Raw genomic sequence first — 17,764 nt, 5'->3', positions numbered from 1 at the left:
TGATTCTCAACCTGTGGTACCCAGATGTTTTAGCCTTCAATGCCCAGAAATACTAACAGCTGGTTAACTGGCTGGGATTTCTGGGAGTTGTAGGCCAAAACACCTGGGGACTCATAGGTTGAGAAGCACGGTCCTAAATCATTTTGTTATCATCACTCTGTTCAAGTTTTACAGAATCAGGACCATGACTTTCTTGATTCAATCTGTCCACTTGCAATGTGGTTGTCCTCTTTACCTATTGCTTTCCATCATGCATTAAATCATGGGAAAAGTTCATCATGCAGATGGCGTGGAAAGCACCAGCTCCTGATAGAATAAATATGTGGATTATTTTTACTGTATGTACTCAGGCATAAGTCTAGCAATTTTAGTGAAACCCCCCAAAGTGTGGGTTGACCTACTCACAGATGAGTGTGAGTACTTTTGTGAAAAAAGGTGAGACCTTAGACCATCCTTGGAGAAACAAGACTTCCTCTACTCTTCGATGTTCCTTTTTGGGGAAGCACCATAGATCCGCTACTGCTATCCTCCCCAAGTATTCAAAAGGTCTGGCAGAAAAAGTTGAGGGAGTTGGTGCTTCTTTTAGTTTTTCCCAGCACAAACTATCTTGCCTTTTATCATTCTACTCAAAGAATGGGATGGTTTCTTTATTTAAAAGAAGAGTTAATAATGAGGTTTTGTGTTTATCAGAAAAGGAGCCATTCTCTTTTTTGAACAGACTGGCAAAAGGCCTTTCTGAATTCCTGGGCAGTCAAATGCTGGTCCTCTTTTGTGGATAGCAATTGACCTATCCACAGGTTATATCAAAATCCCCAATTTTGGCCCCAAAACTGGCCTTTAATTTATAGATGGCATCAAATTATACACATGTAGATATGGTATTTCTTTAACCACTGCACTTTCTTTTCCCAAAACAGATTCCATGGGGTATGCAGTTCCTATCTTCTTCATGCATACTTAGGGATTAAATGCAAATCATTATTCTTGTTTATAACGATAGTTGCTCTGGTAATCAAGGCAACCATGTGGTGTCAGTCATTATATCAGCCAAATGTCCTATCCATGCTACTAAACAAATCAATCCTTCAGTTTCTTGTCATACAGATTTTTTTAATGTTCATGCTTTTGGGTGGTAATGATGGCTGAGACAGCAAAGCTTAGGAGTTGTCATGAGTTCTGTCACACACACACACACACACACACACACACACACACCTTAGTAATAAATGGAAGAGTGGCATATAGTGTCAACTACATAACTATGCATGAGTGCAATTACACATAATTGGACTTGTGTCCTGCCTAGATTTGGATAATGTGTGTCAATTACTGGGCCTTCTAGATGTGTCGGTAAAGAGCAATGATTTTATTGCTGTAATTGGAAGCCTTGTTGGTGTCTTTTCTTTTCTCAGTATGGGAGCTAGTTTCAGGTTCATTAGATTCTGCCCTAGGTTCCAGCTTCCAGCGAAATCTAGTTTTCCCTTAGTTTGGAGGAACATGGCAGAGGAGTCAGACATTTCCATATCTATTGACATAATTATGTCATTTACATTCCTTTATTCTGCCTTCAGTAGCCTGTTGGCATGGCTTAAACTAAATGTTGTGCCTGGCTGCATAGATAGAAATTCCACGTTCATCACCCAGGCCAGGAAAAGGCTGACCCTCTAGTAACTTGGACTAGCAGAAAAAAAAATACTACTTTAATTGTCAGAAAACCAATGCAAACACAGTTCATTGGGTCAGTTCATTGGGTCTAGAGCTTGCCCTACAAACTTGTCAGTGGGAGGGCTCAGCTCTATCAGCATGCCTCCTAGCACGTGGGGAAATGGTTACTACTCAGTACTGAATGTAGTAATTTGGAAGAACCAATATTTGTTTTTTAATGACAGAGACACAAAAGGAGATCACAATTTCTCCTTTTCCCTGGAAGATGAAACTCTTATTACTTTATGGCTCCCAGTTAGGACTGGTTTTGACAATTTTTGTCTTGGGGCACTTTCACACATCACAAATTTCTTCTTTGGATTTTAAATAAAGACATGTACCATTTTTAAACAAAGGAATTACTCAAAATTGCTTGCAACAGAATTCTGACTTATAATTATATTATTTTATTTATTTACTTTGTTTTAATCCCACTTTTCTCCTAGGGAGTCAAGGTGGCTAACAATAAATATACAGTGTTCCCTCGCTCCTTTGCGTTTCACTTTTCGCTCCCTCACTGTTTTGCGGGATTTCAATTAATATTAATGTAACCATTTATCATGGTATTTTCACTCTTTCATGGGTTATTGCGGTGTGCAAAGGTTTTGGAAGGGGGAAAGGGAGAAATAAGGGAGAAATAAAGGGAGGGGGGAGTAGGGAAGGGTTGGAAATAAAGGGGTATTTAGCTTCCATTCATCTTTTCTGCCAGTGTACTGTATATTGTAACTGCTAAAATAAAGTACAAACTGCACTGTAGTAAGTGGTCTGTGGTTTGCTCTCCTCCATACATAGAATAAATATAGTGTCCCTACTTCGCGGATTTTCACATATTGCGGGTGGTCCTGGAACGTGACCCCCGCAATAAGTAAGGGAACACTGTAAAACAATTTTCATAGTTATACCAGAGTCCTATGCCAGTTAGCTTCTTAAGAAGCATTGCTAATAACAAGGCAGTGGGAGATGGCAGGATGCCAGTTGAACTGTTTAAAACCTTGAAAGAGGATGCTGACAAGGGGATGCATGCCATATGTCAGCAAATATGGAAAACACAAGAATGGCCATCAGATTGGAAAAAATCAGTTTATATCCCTATATCAAAAAAGGGAAATGCTAAAGAATTCTCAAACTTTTGTACAATGGCACTTATTTCACATTCCAGTAAGGTAATGCTCAAGATCTTGTGAGGTAGACTCTAGAAATATATGGAGCAAGAGTTGCCAGATGTACATGCTGGGTTTAGAAAAGGCAGAGGAACGAGAGACCAAATTGCCAATATATACTGGCTAATGGAGGAAGGGCTGTATACTCTCACTCTACCTGTTCAATTTGTATGCAAAATACATCATACAATGTGCGGGGCTTGATAAATCCAAGGCTGAGGTTAAAATTGCTGGAAGAAACATTAACAACCTTAGAAATGCAGATGATGCCACTTCGATGGCTGAAAGCGAGGAGGAGCTGAGGAGCCTTATCACCAAGGTGAAAGAAGAAAGTGCAAAAGCTGGGCTGCAGTTAAACATCAAGAAAACCATGATTATGTTAATCAGACTGATTGATAACTGACAAATAGAGGAAGAAAGCATGGAGGCAGTGACAGACTTTATATTTCTAGGCACAAAGATTACTGCAGATGCAGACTGCAGCCAGGAAATCAGAATATGTTTACTTCTTGGGAGGAGAGCAATGACCAACCTCAATAGAATAGTGAAGAGTACAGACATCACACTGTCAACAAGAGTCCATTTAGTGAAAGCAATGGTATTTTCTGTAGTAACCTATGGATGCGAGAGCTGGACTATAAGAAAGGCTGAGCAAAGGAAGATTGATGCTTTTGAACTGTAGTGTTGGAGGAAAATTCTGAGAGTGCCTTGGACCACGAGAAGATCCAACCAGTTCATACTCCAGGAAATAACACTGAACTGCTCACTGGAGGAAAGGATATTAGAAGCAAAGATTAAGTATTTTGGCCACATAATGAAAAGATAGGAAAGCTCGGAGAAGATGATGATGCTGGGGAAAATGGATGGGAAAAGGAAGAGGGGTTGACCAAGGGCAAGATGGACGGTATCCTTGAAGTGACTGGCTTGACCTTGAAGGAGCTGGGGGTGGTCACGGCGGACAGGGAGCTCTGGTGTGGGCTGGTCCATGAGGTCACGAAGAGTCAAAAGTGGCTGAGCAAATGCCAGCTAGCAGGCAGAACTCTTATTTTTCTGGATATCCAGGGTTTTTGACAGTATAGAATATTCAGCCATAAGTCCATCACCTATTTGCACTACAGTGTTCCCTCACTTATTGCAGTGGTTACATTCCAGGACCACCCGCAATAAGTGAAAATCCACAAAGTAGGGACACTATATTTATTCTATGTGTGGAGGAGAGCAAACCAAAGACCACTCACTGTAATGCAGTCTGTACTTTATTTTAGCAGTTACAATATACAGTACACTGGCAGAGAAAAAGAATGGAAGCTAAATACCCCTTTTTTATTTCCAACCCTTCCCTACCCTCACCCTCCCTTTATTTCTTCCTTTCCCCCCTCCAAAACCCTTTGCACACCGCAAAAACCAGTGAAAATACAGCGATAAATGTGTACATTAATATTAATTGAAAACTCATGAAACAGCGAGGGAGCAAAAAGTGAACCGTGAAGTAGCGAAGGAACACTATATAGAATAACCCAGTCCTAATGGGTCATTCCTCCTTGCTTTTTCTGAATGTATAGTAGTCAGCCTACACTATGATTGTGAAGGGAGAATTAGGCATAGGAGTAATTCCAGTTGGATTCATCTGAAAGTAAAGAGATTTTGAATTATGCCACTCAGGCCAGATTCCCTAGGATCCTAAGTATATGAGCATGGTTTCTGACTCTTAATCAGATCTTGAGTATCCGCATATTTGAATCCTTGGAACTGAAGACAGAAGTTAGCATAAGCAAGCAGCCTCACCTGAGAAGAAATATGTTCAAAGCACTTAAGCTTGGGTTTCTCCTTCAAAAGCGTAGGCTATTGCCATTTTTGCAGACAAGACATTTAGCCTTGGGGTGAGAAAAAGAGCTATGAACTCTTCTGATATAATGGTTCAAGGCACTGCAGTGTCAATTTATTATTCCATGTTCTCTGCAGGCGGATGTCTTTTGTTCCAACAATATAAATAATAAATATAAGGGGTTGGGTCCCCAAGAACTGCCCACAGTCTTTAAAGAATTCCTCTAAGAGTGTAGTCATCCTTAAGAAACATGTAGATATGGCTTTTAAAACCCAAGAACTTTGAAATTTGAGGGGAGGAGAAAAACAACAGAGGAATACTAAATAAGGCTGATGAAGCAACGTACATGTATTATGGGGCAAACGTAATTATTTTCCTAAATTCCTTTGAATAAATTTGGCTCAGCTTGAAAGGAATCTTCTCCTTGTTTCATTTTACAAGTCTTCCCCCCACCACCACTCCATTTCTTTCCTTTAGTGCTTGAAGGAATTGTTAATTTCCAACATGCTTATTACGTTCTTGCTGCTGATGTCTCCCTTTAACTACATGTTGTCTGAACAGCCCCTCTCTATAGAAAAATGGGAAAATAGTATTTTTGAAAGAAGAACAATAGATCAATATTTATTTAGTCTTGCTTTGCTTTGACTGGTTGATGAAATTTGCTGTTACTAAAAGATCATCCCAGAGACTATTTGATGCAAGATGAGACCTGCTCTAATAATAATCTTTACTTCTGCCAAAATTGTAAACCTCTGCCTGATAAAACCTTTGCACCATGTCTTTGGCTACATCTAATCTAAGATCTTGTGTCCTGTGGCCTTCAATTTGGATTAAATTATATGAATATTGTTAAAGCTATTTAAATATACAGAGGTATTTTACCAGACTGTGGTCATAGTTTCATAGGCATAGGTGGGTTCAAGTGCAATGTCTGCCATCAATAGTTGAAAGAACCATGTTGCAGATGATGTGGAAGATCAACCTGAAATCTAGAGATCTTCTGCTGGTCAGATTACAGAACAATCAGTCTGATGAGATAGATTTCTTGAAGGGCAGTTACCTGTATTCTGAAAAGATAACTGAGACCATTGGAGGTTGTGTATATTGAATCTTGTTTTAACTAGCCAAGGAATGAACTAATCGTTTCCCTCTGCATGTAGCCCTTATACGAAATCTTGCAGATAAACTAAGAAGTCTTACATGAACAATAGTTTCTCATTAACCAGAAATGATGGCTAATATCTTGGAACAACCTCAGACTATGATCTGATATTCTTCCCTGCGCAATGATTAATATTTTTAATTTTAAAAAATTAATCTGCCTTCCTGTCTATCTATATCTATCCACAGATAAACAATCACTTTTGAACAATGCCTCCTACTATCCATACAGTTATTGTAGCAAAACAAAGTCTTCTTAATTTCACAGATGGAAGATTTGTTGGGTTGTTGTATGTCTTTCGGGCTGTGTGGCCATGTTCTAGAAATATTCTCTCCTGACGTTTCGCCCACATCTATGGCAGGCATCTTCAGAGGTTGTGAGGCATGGATAAACTAGGCAAGGAAGGTAAATATATATCTGTGGAGAGTCCAGGGTGTGACAAGAGTCTTTTGTCAGTTGGAAGCCAGTGTTAATGTTTCAGTTAATCACCCTAATTAGCATTGGAAAGGTTTGTATCTTGCCTGGGGGGTATCCTTTGTTCAGAGTCATTAGCCATCCTTGGGGCTCCTCTGCCTTCAGAGTGTTGCTTCCCATCTACTGTTCTGATTTTGAGTTTTTTAATACTGGTAGTCAGATTTTGTTCATTTTCATGGTTTCCTCCTTTCTGTTGAAGTTGTCCACATGCTTGTGGATTTCAATGGCTTCTCTGTGTAGTCTGACATGATAGTTGTTGGAGTGGTCAAACATTTCTGTGTTCTCAAATAATATACTGTGTCCAGGTTGGTTCATCAAGTGCTCTGCTATGGCTGATTTCTCTGGTTGAATTAGTCTGCAGTGCCTTTCATGTTCTTTGACTCGTGTTTGGGTGCTACGTTTGGTGGTTCCTATGTAGACTTGTCCACAGCTGCATGGTATCCGGTAGACTCCTGCAGAGGAAGATTCGTTCTTTCCATAGATCTTAGCAACCTCAGAACATATTTTTTTCCCTCTTCTTATTATATTCTGAACTTCTACACCTCTCTTAGGGCCCTTCCACACAGACATATAACCCAGAATATTAAGGTAGATAATCCACAATATCTGCTTTGAACTAGGTTATCTGAGTTTAAAACAGATAATGTGGGATTTTATACAGCTGTGTGGAAGGGGCCTAAGAGAAAGTGGTTTTCAGACTTACCTTTTGTTTCTCCAAAGTGATAATTTTGACTAGTGTCTTGTTTGGCTCCTTTTTTTATTCTGCTTTCTCTTGTTGCTTCTGTCACTATAATTCGTTGCTCCTTGTTATTTTTTGTAATATCATTTGTGTTGTTGTTGCTTCTCTACTTTGTTACTGTTTGATTTTTTTTTTTTACTAAATGCCACTTTTTGATTCTCCTGAAAAGTGGGCAAGACATTTTCACTTAAAAAATAAACAAGGTAAAATTAAATTAACCAGACATCCCCTTGGATTCTTGCTGGTATTGCCAGTATATGTTTACTTTGAAATGCTGTTCTGTACCTGCCTTTCTTAAAATTCATTATTACCCAACCTGAGCCTTCAGTCTGTAGAAGGTTCTTTCAGTTTGTGTTGAGTAAGACAGGTGTTTGTAGGGATATACTGGGGACAAAAAAGCACATGAAAATAGTTAGTAGATATCTCGGTCTTTAAGGATCATTCAGGATGTATTGTGGCAGTATGTGAACCCCAAAGTGCAGCTACACTGTAGAATTAACGCAATTTGATACTACTGTAACTGCTATGGAGTCATGGGAGCTGTAGTTTTACAAAGCCCTTAGCTTTCTCTACCAAAGAGTGCTGGGCCTCACAAAGCTACAACTCCCATGATTCCATAGTATGGAGGCAGGGCATTTAAAGTGATGTCAAAGTGCATGAATTCATAGATGCACCCTAAAACGTATTGACGTGATGATATTGGATATGATAGTAAGCTGGGAAGTGTGAGAGCACATATTGTAAAATTATAAGTCCTAATTGATCAACTTCACAAGCAATCTGGAGGAACATGAGTTGATTCCAAGGGCTTATGAATGCATCACTTGGTGATGACCTCTAGGATTTACTGTATAGCAAGGGAGGTATCTAGGGAAGATGGATGACTATTTGTGAAAGGGTGAGAACACATGTGACAGGATGGCTTTTGTGGGTTTTACTTCAATGGAGCATTGTCTGGAACAGGGGTCCCCAAACTTTTTAAGCAGGGGGCCAGTTCACGATACTTCAGACTGTTGGAGGGCCGAACTATAGTTGGCCACTGAGCAATTAATAATAATAATAATAATAATAATAATAATAATAATAATAATAATAATAATAAAAGAGGGTTGGAAGAGACCGTTTGGACCATTGAGTCTAATCCCCTTCTGCCTTTGTGTACCGAAAGCACAAGCAAAGCATCCCTGACAAATGGCCACCCAGCTTCAATGTTAATAATAATAATAATAATAATAATAATAATAATAATAATAATAATAATAATAGATTATTGATGTCGCCATCCCAGGTGACAGTCGCATTGACAAAAAACAACAGGAAAAATTCAGCCGCTATCAGAACCTCAAGATTGAACTTCAAAGACTCTGGCAGAAACCAGTGCAGGTGGTCCCGGTGGTGATGGGCACACTGGGTGCCGTGCCAAAAGATCTCAGCCGGCATTTGGAAACAATAGACATTGACAAAATCACGATCTGCCAGCTGCAAAAGGCCACCCTACTGGGATCTGCGCGCATCATCCGAAAATACATCACACAGTCCTAGACACTTGGGAAGTGTTCGACTTGTGATTTTGTGATATGAAATCCAGCATATCTATCTTGTTTGCTGTGTCATAATAAAATAATAATAATAATAATAATAATAATAATAATAATAATAACAATAATAATAATAATAAGAGGGTTGGAAGAGACCCCTTGGATCATTTAGCCCAACCTTCTTTTGCCCTTGTGCCGTGGGGGCCGGATAAATGGCTTCGATGGGCCGCATCCGGCCCCCGGGCCTTAGTTTGGGGACCCCTGGTCTGGAACATAAGAAGGCCTTCTCAGTGGCTGCTTCCAGATTATGAAACTCCCTTCCTATCAAGGCCAGGATGACCTTGTCCCAACTTGCATTTAATCATAGTATGATTGCAATTTTAAGGTGGTGATAAAGTTCTAAAAAAATTGATTTCTTCAATACTAATGGTTTTACTATCATTATATATATATATATATATATATATATATATATATATATGCATATATTTGCTTTTATGAGCATGCATTATATTTATAGATATTTTCAGCCATCTTGAATCCCTATATCATGAAAAAGGCAAGATATAAATAAAGTAAATAAATAAAAATAAAATAAAGCAGATCCAACTTGCTTTAACTATCTGTAGTTCATTCTAGGAGATGAGGTACAAGTCAGCACTTACCTTTCTTTTTTTCTGGTTGGGTTAATTTTCCAAATTCATTTACTTATCCCATGCAGAACTTTTTCCCCTCCCCTTAATCTGATGGGAGAAAACTCCAGTAGGTCTTGCAACATGAAATTAAAACTTCCCAGAAGAAATACTTGAAAGCTTTTGCACAGATTTTTTTTTTTTGTCCAATGGCCAGGAAACAACTATTTTACTCACATGATAACCTGATGATCTGATAGTCAGACTTTTTGTCTCTTCCTGTCTGCGATCATTGTCTTTATGGCTTATTACCTGAGGGACTGCTGTGACATAATTTGGCAGCCAGGGAAGATAAATTATTTCTGGGATCGTACTGCTCGAAGGGCACGTTGGGTACAAATGCTTGCTTAGTAGTAGGAAATCTTGAGTGTTGCAGGATCTGCCAAGCAAGGATGCAGTTAGACATTGACAGGGAGCATTTGACTTGGAGCATAACCATTCAGAAGCTACCTGAGAACTATGATCCAAAAAAGAGGAATAACTGGAAGATTTGGCTTCAGATTTCACACAGCTAACTGCATGCTACATGGGCAAGCTTCACGTTGGTTAAATCATCATTAAATTGGTTGCATCTCCTCCTTCATGTTCAACTCTGTTGGCTACTCTGTTCAGAGATCAGTTGAAGGATGCACTATAAATGCAAAGTAAGTGGCACTGAGATTTTATTGGTAACCCTGTCATTTCATTGTTTCTAACAAGAAGCATTCTTGATTGAACAGATTGACTGCTGGTGAAGAGCAATAACATAGTGGTGCATGGGGAGGGTGCTAAACATAGATCATTGGACACTTTGCCTTTGCAGTTCTTCATTTAAAGTATATGTTACAGTGATCCATGCAACTGCTCCATGGGGGAAATGGGAAAAACAGTATCGTGAGCATATTCTGTAGCTGTTAAAGACACACGTGGTGAGTGTCACCCTTTAGTACAAGGACTCTTGTTCCTCTTACTGTGTTGAAATGATGACTGTGAGAAGCAAAGCTTAGAAAAGTTACTGGTTGAGCTATTGTTGCCAACCAGCATGGCCAGAACAGTCCTGGGAATTACATTCCAAAAAGTAATTTTTCAATGATCTGGATGCATTCACCATGAAGTCAAGGATGTATGGCTAGTAAATATCGCATCATTATAGCATCTCTGGACATGAGGCTGGATTTAGACTGGATCCATTGAAATCATGACTAATTTAAGTCATATTAACTAAAGAAGTACAATTACGCTCATCATGATGAATGTAAATTACTCTAAATTTGACTAAAATGCCTTCAATCTATGCTGTTGAGAACTGTTTATTATCATAAATACCATTTAACAACCTGCACATGCTGGTAAGGTTTTTTAAATTACTTCATTGGTCTGCATTCAATCATATGCCTCAAAGAAAGGACAGCAGCGATTAATAACAAATAATCAACATAATATAATAAAACCAGATTTGAGTTTTTAAAGGATTAGTAATATTAATGAATTCAGATTACCAGCATTTTGCAATAGTGTCACTTAAGTCTGAAACAAAAATTATCATTACAAAAGCTTGCTGGAATACTATGAATGCCTAGTACCAAATAGATCTCTCAAATCGTTGAGAGAAGGACTTGTATTTTGAGGGTGGCACCACTGTGTTAGGAGCTATATCTTCTGCTGACACTTCATGTAGGGCTGCATATGAAATAGAAACTCTTATAGAAGATATATGTGGGACCAAGCTAAAATTGGTTCTCATGTGGGCTCTCAGTGAGGAAATGATGCTAGGATGGACCATATTTAACAGTAGGACATGCAGAATGTCTGTAAAAGAATAATTCTGTATTATCTTCAGTTCAAAAAGAAAACAGGTAAAGGATCAAGGAGCAAATGATATCAGAAATATTTTCCTGATGGTCTAAAGAGCTGTTGATGATAACAGCAAGTGGTCCTTGGGTAGATGGATGAATACCTTAACTTGTCTTGTTATCAGACAGCTTTCTATGTTCTAAATAAAAGAATCAGGGATGCAGTCATTTGATATGTGTCAAGTCTGTTTTTGGTGTTATCATTGTGGTAGATATAACATGTGTGGCATTCCTTGAAATATCTTTTATTGTATAAATGTCTTTCCTCCTCTGCTGCCAGATCTGCTATGACCTCAAGCGTATCTCTGTGTCAGATGTAATTTTCAGGGTGTATGTGATTTGGCAACTGCTGATAATATAGGTTGCCAAGTCATTACAGACTGTGCACAATTTAAGAGGTTGTCTAAAGGAGAGGTGGAAATCGTTCCACCTCTTCAATATCACCTCTCAGCAGCCCTAGCAACCATTGCCAATGGCAAAGAATGCATTTCTAAAGCATCCAGAGAGCTAGCTACACATTGTCCAAGCTTGCTATTCTTCAAATGTTGTCTAAAGCTTGCTATTCTTCAAATGTCATCAACAGAAAGGAGGTACTTGTTTTTCTTAGAAGAAAAGGAGATACCTCCAAGATAATACACTTTATTTTATGTAGATAGTGCTGCATTCTTATTGCACTCTTACATTTTAGAAGATATAGGTCCATACTGAATGTTTTCCTGCAGGCAAATTCACATATTGAATGACAGAACCTATCTTGGAAAGTGATTTAACTATCTGTTGAGTATGGAGAACTTAGGACTAAAGGTGTTGACTATTTCCCACCTCTGATGTTCTGTAAAATGTATTCTGGGATCAAGAAGAGGGGTTGTTAACACTCCCATGTTCCCTATTACTAGCTGTCTCCACTTCACAAGAATCATCCCAGGACATCACAGAATGTAATGTTTGAGATAGATTATTTAGGTAGGGCCCCCAGCTACTGCAACAGGATATGCTGAGCAGGAGATGTGTACACATCATAAACATGGATATTACAAATGGGATCTCCGGGGACCCGGCCTTGTTGTGCTGAACAATGTGCTGCACTTTTCATGTTTGTTTTTAATTACATACTCGGAGACTTAAAGCAAGAATGCAGTCTTCCGACAGATTTTATCTGCTGATTATTTTCACAAATTATTACAGAAGAGGCCTTTGGGGCTTGAGTGAGGGTGGAGGCTCAGTTACCCAGTCATAGACAGGATGCCAAGCAGTAGCACCTTAACCTATGCTTACAAAGGCAGGTGCTGACAGATCCACCTAGCCAAGGGAAACATGTTCACATTCTGGAGACTAACTGAGAAAACGGTAAAGAATAACCTCGTCGGGTTAGCTTTAACACTGAAAACAGCCTGTTCTTTTTTCTTGCTTTGTCTCTTTCTCAAACCAATTTCCGTATCTGTTAAATTAAAAGCATTGGCCTTTGTCCTGAGGAAAACTCGTGCTAAGTTTGTATCTTAGGACTCTCTGAGTGTTGCCGCTCAAAGGGATTGATTGTGCATGTCTCTTGGTACAAGCAAATATGTCAGAAGCAAAAGCCAAGGCATTGTACTGCAGTCCCCCTTTTCTAATATCTAGGTTCATCAGTACTACAGCTGCCTACCGGAAGACAAAGTGCCCTACGTGAACAGCCCTGGAGAGAAAGCCCGTATCAAACAGCTTCTTCACCAGCTGCCACCACACGACAATGAGGTGAGTCATTTAGAAATAATTGGGGAAACATTGGCTTAGTGCACATAGCAGGGGACAGAAACGTCTCTCTGATCTCGATGCTATGTGTATCAATTAGCCAGTTAACTGAGTCTTTGGCAAAGGGTTAGTTAAAGGACTTTTTGGAGACACCACTGTGGGGTTTTTTTTTTGGTCTCACTTTCTTCGCAATCTGTTCAAAGAATCAGATGGCCAATACCATTTTTCTCTGTACTTATATTCAACTGGCTAGAAATTGGAGGAAAAATCCTCACTTTTGATTAGAAGATGCACTTTCAGAAACACCTGTTTCAGTTTTTGAATTCCTGTTCATTTCTCCATCACTAGTTCTCAGTGAAGTCTCTTAACCCTTAACCATTCAACATTTGCCTGGAGAACATGGAACATTACTTAAGTAAAGTTCAAACTAACAGATAAACTGACCTAGTTCTCCAAATGTAAATGGCACATACTTACGTTTTTCATAATGTAAATGGCATAGCCTGAAATTGTATCTATGAATGTGCTGTGTACTGACAAGTACAATGTTGATTTAATATACAGACCCAATTCTGGTTTGTACCAAAATTATACTGAGTACATATTTCAATTGTGGTTACTTTGGGGGAAAAAACATTTTTCCTGCTTTTAATGACAACTGAATAATATGCAATATGCATAATCCTAGGAGAACCAGTACAGTGTAGCGGTCTGAGCATTATGTTGCAACACTTTCTTAGAGTTGCTGGAAGGCAAAGGCAAATCCCTTCTGAGCAAAACCCGATGATAGGTTCACCTCAGAGTCACCATGATCTGAAGGCATACAACAAGAGCAACAACAACCACAACAATACACCACAACAGACCACAACAGATCCTAGCCAAAATGATGGCATGAAAGCAAATGATATATAAAATAGCAAAAAAACATATTTTCTAAAGTATACCTTTGTTTTCAGCCTCAGGACATATTGAAATAAGTGTTACACAGGTTGTTGGTGTTTACAGGCTGCAATGTCAAGCCCTAGTGTCCAGTGTCATATTCCAGTGCTCAAACCACTACAGCACACTGTCTCATCTTTTCATTAGATCTAATAAAAAGAGCCAGCATGGTATAGGTAGTCTGAATGTGGGACAACAGCTATGAAGATCAGGGTTTAAATTCTCATTTGGCCATGTAATCCCAGTGTCTGACTTTGGGCAAGTCACATTATCTCAGTTTCAGAAGAAGGCAAGGGCAAATTCCCTGTGAACAAACCTTGCCAGGAAAACCCCTGATAGTTTCCCCTTAGGGTTGTTTACTGGAGTAGACACAACAGCCATTTTTAAAAGTCCTTCCCAGTAGAAATGCCAGCAACAGATAATGGATTTCCTCATGGGACACAATTGGGAAATAATGGGTTACCATCTCCTTCATTAATGCTTTTAGTTCTATTAATTATAACTCCCATCAAGATGCCAATTATATTTCAAAAGGAAAAAAAGAAAAATCTATACAGAATATTCAGAGCCATTAAATGTCATGTTCAGTTTAGTTATAAGTGCTCCTACATCTCATCTGATAATGAAAATTAGTGGAGTGAAAATGTGAATTGGTCCAAATCAATAATTCCAATAAACAAGGAAAAGTGCTATTAAAATATTCCCCAAAAAGGGTGAAAAATGTTTACCCAATAGCCAAGACAGTTTATGAGATTAAGTGTGGGGATATTGTGGGGATGTTGCTCCATCTTGCTTGATTCAGTTTTATTTTGCTCATGAACTACTCTGAAGAGATCAGAGCAAAATATTTTTCTAATATGATATGCCAGTGCTGGGTAGATAGACAGCAAATAATATTTGATAGAGGTTTAAATGTGTCTCCATCTACATGGGAAAATCTAAACAAATCCACTGTGTCTTGTAAACAATGTTTAATAGTTGTATTCAGAGATTAAGAGTAGCGTTCCTATTCTATTTCTTCAGGTTATTTAATATTAAACTATTCTCATTCATACTCTGCAACTGCAGTCCTTTGATACCTCTTCAACTACCATGGTGACATCGCCTACAATTCTGGGCTTTATTGTTTGGTGAGGCAACAGCACTCTTTGGCAGAGAAGGCTAAAGACATTTGTAACACTACAACTCCTGTGATTCCCATAGCACTGAGCCATAGCAGAATCCTAGGATTCCATGGTAGTTAAAGTAGCATCAAAACACTTATTATAGTGTAATATGGAAGAGACTTACAAGAAATTTAAATTTTGAAATTGCAAAATCCAAATTAGCTCCACATGTTTTTCTTCGTGTGGTTGAGACGTTGAAGCTGGCAAAATCTGTGAAAGAGGAGAAAGGACTTCCAAGACCAACTGTCTCTGCTATTCTGATCTTCCTGGAGTGGAACATTTAGCATTAATAGCTTTGGGGCTTTGTGCAGATGAACTGTCTGATCGCATGGCATGAGCCTGCCAAAGAGAAATATATTTGAAGTTTTATTCCCCTGACTTCTCTCTGATGGGAGGGAAATATGAATTGGCAGAGAAGATGAAAACAGGGCTCACCTACCTGATTTTGAGTCATAGCCATATAGCATCATGCATAAAGTGCTACAGATTTCCACTTTCCTGTCAAAGCTTCAGTTAGAAACACTGGCACAGAGGCACATGGCCCAGCCTTTCCTGAGACACTGTTTTGGGGATATGTAGAGTGAGGGTGCATTTATACTGCAGAATGAATGCAATTTGACACTACTTTAATTGCCAATCCTGAGAGTCATGGTTTCACAAGGTATTTAACCTTCTCTGTCAAAGAGTGCTAGTGCCTCTCCCAACTATATAGCATTGAGCCTCGGCAGTTAAAATGGTGTCAATCAGCATACTTTTTACAGTGTAGATGAGACATTCAGTCTTGTTCAGGACATAAGAAAAAAAACTGAAAGGTGTGCTTTTAAAGTAGGCTGCACAACGTAGCAACTAGCAAGTTTATATAGTGCCTATTCTTCACATTTTTCTTTTAGGAGTTATTTTTTGACTCTGTGGAGGCTCCAAAGAGCTTGAGGAGTGGAGATGAGTTTTCTCAAGATCTAAATTTTGCAAAGCTTGACTACATGCATATCTTCTGTGCCAGAACTCCAAACTATCCAATTAGTCTCCTGCTGTAAAAATAGGAATGTTCTATATTGCTTACAAATTAGAACTCCGAATGAGTTGACACCAGCCTATGCAAATAGTTTTGATTTTTACTATTCTTCCTGAGCATTGGCAGCAATCCTGTGTCCACTCATATTAGAGTAAGGCTCATTGAATTTAGTGAGGCTTATTTCTGAATAGACATGCATAAGTAAGAGGAATGTGTTGTTTCATTCATGTGTGTATGTTTCAGTAGGATGATTTCCATTTTTGACAGTGTTCTCCTTTGATTTCAATTGCTTCCTTTTATGAACCACTTTGGGTCCTATTCCAAGTCAAAACCCAGAATCAAATTTAAATAGATAAATAAATGACAAATATCTGTCCTCATTATGGACTCATTGTGGTTTTAGCACTTATTTTAAAACTATTATGATCTCACCTGGGAGAAAAAAAATGGAAAAGGTCTATCAATTTAATCAACTAGAAAATAGAAGAGCAAATAAACATGCAGTGAGATCTCATCTATCTTTAATCTTATAACAAAGAGCCTTTTAAAGCACAGTGTGCTCTGCATTGCCCTCTCAGTTTAGAATATGACATGTTTTTCTATTTTAATTTTTTTTTTCCCCCAAAGACTGTAGTTGTTTGGTTATGAGCACTTCTACTAATGCAAGGCCATGCCAGTACTTTTGAACATGGAGTAAATCTGTATTTTTGTGGAATGTTCTATGTCACACTTGTTTTTGAAATATAACTTTTGTTGTCTTAGGGCTGCCATAAGTCAGAAATGACTTGGAGGTATACAACCAACACAAAAATACCTAGCTGGGAAATGCATATATTTTTATTGTAAATATTATTATCAGTTAAATCTGGAATTTGACAGAAGCCTACAGATTGAGGCAAAACAGTCATCCATTTCCCCAACCTGCTGGGTGATGAATCCCAAAGTCAGAAATAAGATAAAATCCTTGTGGAGCACAATAAATATTTCCCTAACGAAGAGTACTATGGCATTTAAAGACCAGTGTGTTTTATTTGGATATTGGCTGTGGAGTACTGCAGCCTACTTTATCACATACAGCTCATTCCAAGATTCCAGACAGATATTTGAATGCATTCCTTTTTATTATTAAAAGAAGGCAGGGGAGAAAGGGATGAGAAAAAGTAGGAAGGGAACACATTGAATATGAAGCAAGGCTAGGCATGTGCATAAATATAAACTGAACATACTTCCAAAAATACATTTTTGGAAGGTGACATCTATAAGTACATCCATGAGTAATTTAACCAATAGGATCTGGCTTCGTGAATAATGGATAGTGGATGTTTAACTCTTTAGAGTGTAAGACCTCTAGCAGCGTCAAGCGTAGAACAGGATCCAATGACATTGAAGTTTGGATGCATTCCTAAGTTTGGATGTATTCCTAGATGGGGTTCATTGAAACAGATGCCTTTCAGACTAGTGTTTCTTTAGCCCAAACTTTGGCTTCTTTGTGTTGTCAAAGGCTTTCATGGCCGGGATCACAGGGTTGTTGTATGTTTTCCTGTCACGACCCAGGCTACAGAGCACCAATAACCATACGCAGAGGCCAGAATCTATCTAATATCTTTATTAAGGAAATATATAAAGTTAGTAAAAGCAAATGTAAAAGTTAGTCCAGAAGCAGACCTTTCAAGAAAGGTCAAAATTAGTCCAAAGAAACAATGTCCAATATGAAATATTAAGGTCCAAAGTTGTAATCCAATAACCGAAACACTCACTTTGCCAGGCAAAGTGAGGGGAGATGACAAGGT

General features: G+C 38.6%; 1 protein-coding gene across 2 annotated transcripts in view; it reads left to right on the top strand.

Annotated features, from left to right (window-relative positions):
* The window catches only part of prickle2 (prickle planar cell polarity protein 2), a 328,576-nt gene that overhangs the window by 239,952 nt on the left and 70,860 nt on the right, over positions 1-17,764 (top strand). For both annotated transcript variants that reach the window (XM_003223588.4, XM_008114998.3), the window contains one exon: positions 12,744-12,857. In XM_003223588.4, coding sequence (XP_003223636.1) covers positions 12,744-12,857 — 114 coding nt within the window. The remainder of the gene's footprint in view (positions 1-12,743; positions 12,858-17,764) is intronic.

The sequence above is a fragment of the Anolis carolinensis genome, chromosome 2 (genome assembly GCF_035594765.1).
Source record: "Anolis carolinensis isolate JA03-04 chromosome 2, rAnoCar3.1.pri, whole genome shotgun sequence".
In the NCBI taxonomy this organism is placed as follows: Eukaryota; Metazoa; Chordata; class Lepidosauria; order Squamata; family Dactyloidae; genus Anolis; species Anolis carolinensis.
The sequence above is the reverse complement of the archived record's forward strand: the minus strand, read 5'-3'. Positions and strand labels throughout refer to the sequence as shown.